This window comes from Apaloderma vittatum, unplaced genomic scaffold, assembly GCF_000703405.1.
Source record: "Apaloderma vittatum isolate BGI_N311 unplaced genomic scaffold, ASM70340v1 scaffold13802, whole genome shotgun sequence".
Taxonomy (NCBI): Eukaryota; Metazoa; Chordata; class Aves; order Trogoniformes; family Trogonidae; genus Apaloderma; species Apaloderma vittatum.
Window position 1 is genome coordinate 36,395 of NW_009704289.1, and position 10,212 is coordinate 46,606.

At 51.6% G+C, this 10,212-nt stretch overlaps 1 protein-coding gene across 1 annotated transcript in view; it reads left to right on the plus strand.

Moving 5' to 3' along the window:
* The window catches only part of SCN8A (sodium channel, voltage gated, type VIII, alpha subunit), a 37,648-nt gene extending 28,314 nt beyond the window's left edge, over positions 1–9,334 (plus strand). The window contains exons 20-25 of the mRNA XM_009865005.1: positions 4,164–4,448; positions 4,978–5,031; positions 5,955–6,092; positions 6,631–6,735; positions 7,336–7,606; positions 8,187–9,334. Of these exons, the coding sequence (XP_009863307.1) occupies positions 4,164–4,448; positions 4,978–5,031; positions 5,955–6,092; positions 6,631–6,735; positions 7,336–7,606; positions 8,187–9,331 (1,998 nt within the window). The 3' untranslated portion in view covers positions 9,332–9,334. The remainder of the gene's footprint in view (positions 1–4,163; positions 4,449–4,977; positions 5,032–5,954; positions 6,093–6,630; positions 6,736–7,335; positions 7,607–8,186) is intronic.
* The last annotated feature ends 878 nt before the right edge of the window (positions 9,335–10,212 follow it).

The following is a 10,212-nucleotide window of genomic DNA, read 5'->3' on the forward strand; positions in this document are numbered from 1 at the left end:
TCTCAAGTCTAATCTAAAGTTTTCCCTCTGCTCATGGGGCGGAGGATCTGCTGCCTGAAGCGCACGTAAAAAGAAAAAAAAAGCAGATGGTCCCAGGTTTTCATGCTTGGGCTTAATGCTGTGGGAGCCGAGGTGCCCTCAGCGCCGCTTCGGTCACTCAGGAGCCCAGAGCCCCAGGGGCACCCCAGGCTGCTAAAGAAAATGAGGTTTTCTTGGCCCTCATGGGCTCGTAAACCCGACCTGCGAAAGCTGCCCCCGGCCGTGATGGGCTCACCCATCCTCATCCTCCCTCGGAGACGCTCATAAGCATCGCCGCAGCTTCGGGCGGGCAGAGAGAAAAACGAGCGCAGCAGCCCCTCGTCGTCAGGAGCAGAGGGTTTCCGGCAGAAGTCGGGGCCGCTGTGCACGGGGACGGCGCAATTCTGGGCCGGAGCAGCCCCCGCGGCGTGAGCAGCGCGGCAGAGCACCAGCTGTGCGGCGTGTGTATTTACCTGTGTTCTTTCTCACAGGTGCCTTTAACATTTGTCCGGCTTCAGTTTAATGGGAGCCGCCGGGACGCTGCGGGCAGAGAAGGGCGCGGGTAAGGCTTTTGTCATCGCTTGGGCTCTTCCTCCCGACAGACCCCTTCTCCGTCTGTGTGTCTCCGCCTCTCTCTCACTGATCTTGCCCCTCTGTTCTTTTCTTATGCCTTTCTCAACCGCATTATTTCCTTCCAGGTCGTTTCAGTCAAGTGAAGTAGGCAGCTGGTGGCATGTCTTCGGTATTTATGACGGGGGCCGCCCGTGCTGGCAGCCTGGGCTGGGCAATCAGTGCTAGGGGATTCGTTCTAACAGTCTGGAACCTTTTTTTTCTTTTTTTTTTTTCTTTCTTTTTTTTTTTTTTAAATATGCTGCAACAGCAGCCAGGGGATTTTGGGATCACAGTCTCAAAAGTAAAGCTACTCGGAACTAGGTGCCATAAAGTCCCTTAGGACACTAAGAGCTTTGAGACCTTTAAGAGCGTTGTCCCGATTTGAGGGCATGAGGGTAAGATGCCATTAGCAGCTGATCCTTCTGCATGCCCGTGGAGCGGTTTTTTTTAAGCATGCTAGAACCGATCAAAACTGGCGGAAAAGAAAATTCCAAAAGAGAACCGCGACGCAGCGGCTGACTCGGTTGTGGATGTCCCCTCACCCTGCCCACCGCCGCGCCCTCCCCTCCCAACATTCAGCTGCCTCATTACATTAACTACCGGCCCGACCCACACGCCGTTTGTAGCCGATGTTAACACTTGGCTGTTCTCATCTAGCCTGGCTTTGGCCTCTAGCATCCGAGGGGGCTTCTCTTACCTAGGGAGAATCACCAGGTGCAAAGAAGCAGAATTTGAACCAGCTCAGTGTCCCCAGCCCCTCGAGGCGTTGGCCGCTGGTGGGATTGGACTGAAAGACTCTGCCCGAGGGGTTTTTAAAAACGCAGCGAGCGGGCAAAAGGCTGCTTCCTCCCTCGGATCTCGCAGGCCTGCAGGACGGGACTGGCGGGGAGCTCGGCTGTTTGAAAAACAGGCTTTGGTTTAATTCCTCTTGTTGCACCTTGTTGTTCTCGGTCCAGTCTGGTGGCGACTGGAAGCCTTGTCTGATAGTGAAGCTTTTCCTTTCCACTCCCTCCCTGTTACCATGCTTTATGGTCCCCTGTCCTGTCACTGTGGAACCAGCAACGAAGCACAAGCAAAGCATTGAACTTAACAAGCTTTCCTCAAATTGGCAGCCAGCACCACTGTCTCGGGGGTTTGACATGAGCGCAGTGTCTCGCTGCTTTGCCGCTGACGTTCTGCATTTTTGGTCCTTTTTCCTCCATTTGAGACTGAAGTAGTCCTGTAAGAACATGCCAAAGAATTGTTAAGCGAAGGGCTTCTCGTCTGAATGGGCTTCCCAGGCGCTCTTAGAACACTTTCGTGCTAGAGCCCAGCTCGCTCACAACTACAGGAGAGAAAATGTGGGGTTTTTTTAAAAGGAAGGGAGTAGCAGTTGCAGGGTCTGACTGGAGCAATTCCACCTGGATCCTTCTGATCTCCTTTGGATTTACTGTAGCACAAAATAACAGTGCGAGGGGCACTGAGCTGATCGGGAATCCTCAAACTCCGTAGGCAGTGGTAGAAATAGATGACAACAATCCACAGAGGGTTATTTCTTCCCTAAAATGTTCTCCTGCCGTTACTTCTTTGTGTCGGTTAGCTTAATTCTAAACCTCCTAACACGGGCACAAAGGATGGAAACTTTGCCGTCGGCGCAAAGCCGGAGCTTTGGCTGGGCTGGGCTTGGGTCCTGCCTAAGGGGTCGCAAAGGAGAAGTCCTAGCGCTAAATTTTTAAGCCATGCTGGAGAGAAGCTGCAATTTCTAACACGCACAATCAGGAAATTCTTGTGCTTAAAGGGGGGGATTTTCACCCAATTGATAGAGAGCGATGAGTACAGCCCTGCTAGTTACCGAAAGCCAATTATTGTGCCTTTGTTGTGACTCGAAGACAAGTGTTGCTGCCCCATGTAAACCAGAACAATTCCTCCAGGCCAGAGAATAGAGATCTGAAATGCCTTTGCAAAGGAAACTGAAAATGTAGTTCTTTGCTTTTCTCTACTCCATAGTAATCTGCATTTTCAAGAGCTTGCTCTGCTCTTAAATTATTCAGGAGGTTTGACAGTAGTGCTATGAACCGTGCATGCGTTCTTGTCAGTCTGCGCACAAAAGCCACGTTCCTTCGCTCAGATCTTTTGGCACGCCGTGCAAATTGAACGTGCCCTAAGCCACCACGCTTCAGGAAGGTCCGAACCCTTTTTTTCACCTCCCATGTGGAACTGGAGTAAACCAGAGCATCGATCTCTGAAGGATCTCAAGCCAAACAGGCGAGCTGCGGTTGGGTCGGAGGAAGGCGGAAGGAACGCAAAGGCATTCCGCATGGAGCCTCTCTGGAGGGCTGGACCTAACGCAGGTCTTTGTTCCCCGCTGGGTGACGAGATCACGACGTCCTTTAGCAGTTGTGGCGCTGGTTGCTGTCTTGATGCCCCTTGTCTCCAGTTTTCCTTCACGTCCACACTGCTGGAGGTGCTCTCTGCAGAGCCTGTCGTGGCCGTGGTGGTTGCATCCAACGCATGGATGTTGTAGGAGCCCAGGGGACTCCTGGTGGTGGCCACGACCGGCTGTGGCAGCTCAGGTGCTCCCCAGGCACCGCGAGCTGGAGCAGACTCCCAGAACTGAGGTAAAACCAGCTCAGATTCTGCTCGTCTGTTAAAGGAATCTAAATTAGGAGAGCGCAGCAAAAGGTTTAACATCCTGCCTCTGTTAAAAGCCCGAGAGCTTGCATTTCGTCACGTGTTGGCCAGGAGGCTTCAGGGATGTGATGCTCCCGAACGGCGAAAGGCTAAAATGAGGAGATGGTGGAAGATACGAGCTCTGACAAAACCCCGTTGTGGCTTCCCGCGGTGTTTGCTGCGGTTCGGAGGAAGGAACGTGGCTTTTCTGTCTCCTTGAGCCTGCCTAGCTGCATGCTCAGCTGTCTGCCTGAGACAACATGATTGGCCTTGCTTAGTCACAACTACGATCTTCCATGTTTAGTCTTAACAGAGCGAACGCCGGGCTCGGTCCTGTCCCCACCGAGGTCGGGGCCGCACCGTTTGCTGGCGGCCTCGGTGGGAGCAGGAGACGGGCTCCGAAGTGAAAACAGCCTTGTTTGACAGTGGGGAATGGCCGTAAGGGCCACTGGCTGATAAGACCCATCAAATCCACGGGCAAAAGTGCCCTCCAGCTTGGCTCTGAGAAAATTCTTAGCTAGGAGCCTGTCCGTTCCTAAGAAGAGAGCCTGAGCCTCACTCGGTGATGCCCCCTCCTCCCTTTCAGCAACTCCAATTCGCGAACAGAATTGTCGTTTTAACGAAAGAAGCGACGACCCAAAACTGCCCCTGGTAAATCAACCAACCTGGCCCGTTTGTGGAAACGGCGCCTCAGGAGGTGCCTTTGAACGGAATTTCTTTTACCGCTTGGAATAAGTTCACTGCCAACTTCTGCGTGGAGTAAACGCCACAGATGTGTCAGTGGCCTTACCCCCTATTCCCCCCCCAAAAACAGCTGTACTGATGCTCGCTGTCTCCTGCCTCGTGTTTTATACTGAAACTTTTTCCCACCCCTTCCAACACAGGTGGTTGTCAACGCCTTGGTTGGCGCTATCCCTTCCATTATGAATGTCTTGTTGGTCTGCCTTATCTTCTGGCTGATTTTCAGCATTATGGGGGTTAACCTGTTTGCCGGGAAATATCATTACTGCTTTAATGAAACAGCTGAGGAGCGCTTTGAGATAGATATTGTTAACAACAAGACAGAGTGCGAAGCCCTGATGCCGCCCAACTCCACTGAGATTCGATGGAAGAACGTGAAAATTAACTTTGACAACGTCGGGGCGGGATATCTGGCTCTTCTGCAAGTCGTAAGTTTGGCTTTCGCCGTCTCCCTCGTAGGGGTAGATCCGAGCTACCTCGTAGCTGTCGTCTAACATGTTTGGGCTCATCGCCCCTCTGGGAAATCCCACATCTCATTCATCCTGCTTGAGTTTGGGTCACTTTGGGTCATTATTTTCCATGCCTTTGCCCAGGCTGGGTCTCCCAGCACAGCGGGTGGCCCCCATGCTCCAGAAAATCTGCCAAATTCCCCGTGAGACAACGGGAAGCGCGGTTACGTTCGTTTGTCCTAGAATCTGGGAGGGGGGTTGGGTTGGAAGGCACCTGACCCACAGGCAGGACCTCACGCTTGGCCCTGTTGAACCTCGTGAGGTTCACCCGGACCCATTCCTCGAACGCAATTACTTTGATTTGAATTAAATGAAAAGAGAAATATTCGAGTCGTATCAAAGTTGGGCACAGAGGGCGATCAGGGGTGCCAGGGAATCCTCGCCGCGGCCGGCACAGCTCAGCCTCGTTGGTTTATTTGCGGTGAATTCTGTCTGTTTTCTTTGCCAGGCTACTTTCAAGGGCTGGATGGACATCATGTACGCAGCAGTAGATTCCAGAAAGGTAAAGTGCGTGGCCACAAACTCGCCTCCTGATATTTCACTGCGCTGTTTCGCTTTGGTCGAGTCGAGGGTGACAACCGTAGAGCCCTGAGTGCTCCTTCTGGTTGCTCTGGTCGTGTGAGAAGTTAAAAGATGCTCAAGAAGATCACCAACGGGGCAGGGTTCTTCTCGTTGCTTTAGGGTCAAGCTCCTGCTGGAGTAGAAATACAGGGAAGGAAGGAGCACAGTGAAGTTCTGTCTTGCATCGTCAGAATAAATTATGGGGAGGAATTAGCCAGAAGCTCCTCTGTGAGGCTGGCGTCTCCATGGGAGCCCACGTGGGGTTTTTTTGAATCCAGTTTTGAAGCTATGTCTGGGCTGGAGCTCTTTCTTCAGGCACTTTTCTTGTTCCTGCGTGCTGGAATCGTGCAAATATCGTTACTTCCCTCTTGCTTTCTATTTTTTTGTTTCTTCTTTTCTCTTGGTTTTATACAAAAAGATTTTAAAATGGATTTTCTTGCCCTACGCTGATTGCAAGCTTGGAAACAAGTAGTATGCCTATGTCAGGACAGCATAAAAAATGTTCGTTTGTGCTCAGGGGATGGTCTTACCCATCCCTCTTCAAAAGAAAGGGTGGTGTCTTCCCTTTGCCAGTGCTTGTCAGTAAAATTACCATTTCCCTTGCGATCTGCCAATCACCCTATGTTTTATGGGCACTGACCTCATAGCTGAGAGCCAGTTTGACCCATTGCATGTTACATTTCTGAAAATTAGATCGCCATCCTCCCGCTATGTACGTACACCATGCATGCATGTACTTATTTGAACAGATTTTCCATATAAAACCACAGCTTTATAAAGCCTGACTGCCTGCCGTGGGGATCCACTGGCTTTGTATGATGCCTTTGAGATGTCATTTTTTTCCTCTTCTCATCTCCCATTCAGCAAGAAGAGCAACCCAAGTACGAGGACAACATTTACATGTACATATATTTCGTCATCTTCATTATCTTCGGCTCCTTTTTCACCCTGAACTTGTTCATTGGTGTCATCATCGACAACTTCAACCAGCAGAAGAAAAAGATAAGTGATCCGCGCTCGCTGCTCACCGGGGGAGCTCAGGCCTGTGGAGTTTTCAGGCCAATGGGGTTTTTTTGTGCAGAATAAAGGCTGAGGACGGGCACAAACCTCCGTTCTTAGAGCCTCGGGCCGTGGAGCCGCGGGGACTCTGAGCGCGTCACTCCCTCGAGACCGGCTGAACAGGCTCAGGGAGCCCAAAGCTTCGTGTAAAGCTCGGGCCAGATGAAGCGTTCTCCCTGGACTACATTTGCGGGCATTTCTGGGCTTTTGTTGAATTGTGATTAAAACATTCAGTCAGATGCTGCTTTTCCTCTCCAAGTCCAGCTGAGGGTTTGCACGGGTGGCTGCGACACCTCGCAAGAGGGGAGGGGGAAGGCTGTTAGTCCGAGGAAAAATACTCCGTTTTCTTTAAAGGAAAACCAGTACAGCTTGGGAATTAGTTATTTCTGTCTCATCTGGCAGGTGTCCTCGTGACTTAGCTGGGATGTCGTTCCTTTTCCCTTCGGGCCGATTGTAACCAGTTTTCCTTTTGCCCCTTTACTTTGGAGGTCAAGATATTTTCATGACGGAAGAACAGAAGAAGTACTATAACGCCATGAAAAAACTGGGCTCCAAGAAGCCTCAAAAACCTATTCCCCGGCCTCTGGTGAGTACGAAGCTGAAGGGAAAAAACCTTCAGACTTCCAAAGGGGCTTCAGCTCCAGGAGCATCCTTCGGTCTGACTCGCGCTGGACTCCCCGTCACCGCGCTCTCGGCGTTATAAGTCGGGTGTCAGCTGAGAAAGGTCCAAGTGCTGCAGCTGGGGTCGACATGAAGAGTTGGCTCGCTTGAACCACCAGCTGAAAGCCCCGTCGGGCCGAGAGGATGTAGGTGGAGAGTGGGAAACCTCCTGGTGGGAGTGAGCGGGGTCTTGGGCCGTTATCAGCCTCGTGGGTCGCGCTGAGCGAGACCCGAGCGCGTTTCGACGCTTTCTGAGAGGCTTTGCCCGCATCACCCACCTTTGTTCTCGACAAGGAGGAAGATGATGCCAGTAGTAGAGCTGGGGTAGCGCGTTTGGGGTAGAACTAGTAGCGTTTCCCTACCTTTGCTGTGCATAGATCGAATGGTGGCTAGGGCTTGCCTTGAAAGCTTCTTGAGATATCGAAAAAGTGACATCCTCACCCGCGTTTGCACCATGCGCGGGATAATTTGTTGGCTGATTTTTGTTCTGACTCGTTTGATTCGTTGCCTCTCTCCCGCTGTGCAGAACCGCATCCAAGGAGCCGTCTTTGACTTCGTCACTCAGCAAGCGTTCGACATAGTCATCATGATGCTCATTTGCCTCAACATGGTCACCATGATGGTGGAGACCGACACGCAAAGCGAGCAGATGGAGGACATCCTGTACTGGATCAACCTGGTGTTTGTCATCTTCTTCACCTGTGAGTGTGTGCTGAAGATGTTCGCCTTGCGGCACTATTATTTCACCATCGGGTGGAACATTTTTGACTTCGTGGTTGTGATTCTGTCCATCGTGGGTAAGTGCGACAGCGGTGAGAGCGAGCTCTGTGAGTGCTGGGCTGCCGTGGTGGTTGCAGGGCGGAGCGCTTCCTTGTCTTGGAAGGGTGCAAGGACTTGAAGGCTCTCTTCTTCGCCTTGCGGAGAGACTTGTGGCAGAACTTGGCAGCTTCAAGTCCTGACTAATTCACCCTCCTCCCTCTGTTCTGGTGTTCCTTTCCAGCTATGTGGAGTAAAGCACTTGACGATTGCTCTTTAAAAACGGAAATTTTCCTCACCTCATCCGAACGCTTTAATGCTTGCTAACCACTGAAAATAGCATCGCGGCGCTTCCTGCACCCGCATGTGATTTGCACCCTTGTTTTCGGTTTGCTTGCCTCTTGAATCGACCCGTTTCCTCTGACAGGCTTTTGTTCGTTAGCGGCCAATCTGTAAAACCTGCCGAACGCGACAGGGGGCGCTCAAAAAGGCTGCCGGAAGATGGGGCCCCTTAATCGCAGAAAATCTGCCCGAGGTGTTCTGCCCTCGGGGTCTAGGTTCGGAAGGAGCGGCCGGCCTTGCGGCTCCGTGGTCACGCTTGTCCCTTCTCTTCCTCTGTAGGAATGTTCCTGGCTGAGATCATTGAGAAGTATTTTGTGTCGCCCACTCTCTTCCGAGTCATCCGGCTGGCTCGCATCGGACGGATCCTGCGTCTGATCAAAGGAGCCAAAGGGATCCGCACTTTGCTTTTTGCCTTAATGATGTCCTTGCCTGCCTTGTTCAACATCGGCCTCTTGCTCTTCTTGGTCATGTTCATCTTCTCCATCTTCGGCATGTCGAACTTTGCCTACGTCAAGCACGAGGCCGGCATAGACGACATGTTCAACTTCGAGACCTTCGGCAACAGCATGATCTGCTTGTTCCAGATCACCACGTCGGCGGGCTGGGACGGGTTGCTGCTGCCCATCCTCAACCGGCCCCCGGACTGCGACCTGGACAAGGAGCACCCCGGCAGCGGCTTTAAGGGCGATTGCGGGAACCCTTCGGTGGGGATTTTTTTCTTCGTGAGTTACATCATCATCTCCTTCCTCATCGTGGTCAACATGTACATCGCCATCATCCTGGAGAACTTCAGCGTGGCGACGGAGGAGAGCGCCGACCCGCTGAGCGAGGATGACTTTGAGACCTTCTACGAGATCTGGGAGAAGTTTGACCCCGACGCCACGCAGTTCATCGAGTACAGCAAGCTCGCCGACTTCGCTGATGCTTTGGACCACCCGCTCCGCGTCCCCAAACCCAACACCATCGAACTCATCGCCATGGACCTGCCCATGGTGAGTGGCGACAGGATCCACTGCTTGGACATCCTCTTCGCCTTCACCAAACGCGTCCTGGGGGACAGCGGGGAGCTGGATATCCTGAGGCAGCAGATGGAGGAGCGATTTGTGGCGTCCAACCCTTCCAAAGTGTCTTACGAGCCCATCACGACGACGCTGCGGCGCAAGCAGGAGGAGGTCTCGGCAGTGGTCATCCAGAGAGCCTACAGGGCTCGGCTGGCACGCCGAGGCTTCATCGGCCGAAGGGCTGTCTCCAAACTGGAGAACGGAGGAGCGAACCGGGAGAAAAAGGAAGGGACGCCGTCCACCGCCTCCCTCCCGTCCTACGACAGCGTCACCAAACCCGAGAAGGAGAAGCAGCAGCGGGCGGAGGAAGGGAGACGGGAAAGAGCCAAAAGACCAAAAGACGTCAGGGAATCCAAGTGTTGAGACAAAAAGAAATAGGGCATAGAGTTGTACAAATTAAAACCTTTGCGAGTGAAAAGATTGTTTACAAACTTCACGGAAAAAAACCCCAACAAACAACAAACCCACAAAAATTATATCAATACAGAACAGCTGTGGAGACACTTACCTGAAGATCTTATACCAAACATAGTCTGCTTCCCGTGGCGTTGCATCTAAAGCAGTGACCTCCCACCTCTTTCAAGGACCCTTGTGAACAAACAGTGAAACACACACAAAAAAAAGGAAAAAAAATGGATTTTCTATTGTTTGGGCAGGTGGATACTGCATGTTCCACATCAGTCAATGCAACTTAGGACAAACAAGCAAAATAAACCACACGCACACGCACACACAAACCAAACCCGCTGCTGGGATTCGTGTGTTTTTCCAAAGCAGCCCCAAAATGGATTTGTTTTTTTGTTTGTCTGTTTTCCCATTTTGTTGATTATTGTTGATAGGAAACCCAGAAGTCACGTTGTTAAAGGGTTTGTTCACGCAGGATGAGATTTGCATTTAGTTAAGCAGCAAAATTTTAAAAAGAGAAAAGCAAAAAAAAAAAGAGGAAAAAAGTTAAAACGAGTAAAACAAACACACACCAAAAAAAAAATAGGAGAAAAGAAACAAAGCACCCCTTTAGGCCATGCCATTGAATTGCCATAGTTATTTGAGATCTGTTCTCTTCCTACATGGGCTTTCCTTGGTTTGGGAGATGGGGCCATCGGGTACCTTCAGCCTGGAGCCGCCTCGGGCTGAATTTCCCCCCCCCCCATAAAAAGAAAAGACAAAAAGACCCACAACCCCCGTGCTCGTTCAGCGCCTGGAAGCGATTTGCATGCTGGCATGCCCGGACCCATGCATGAGGA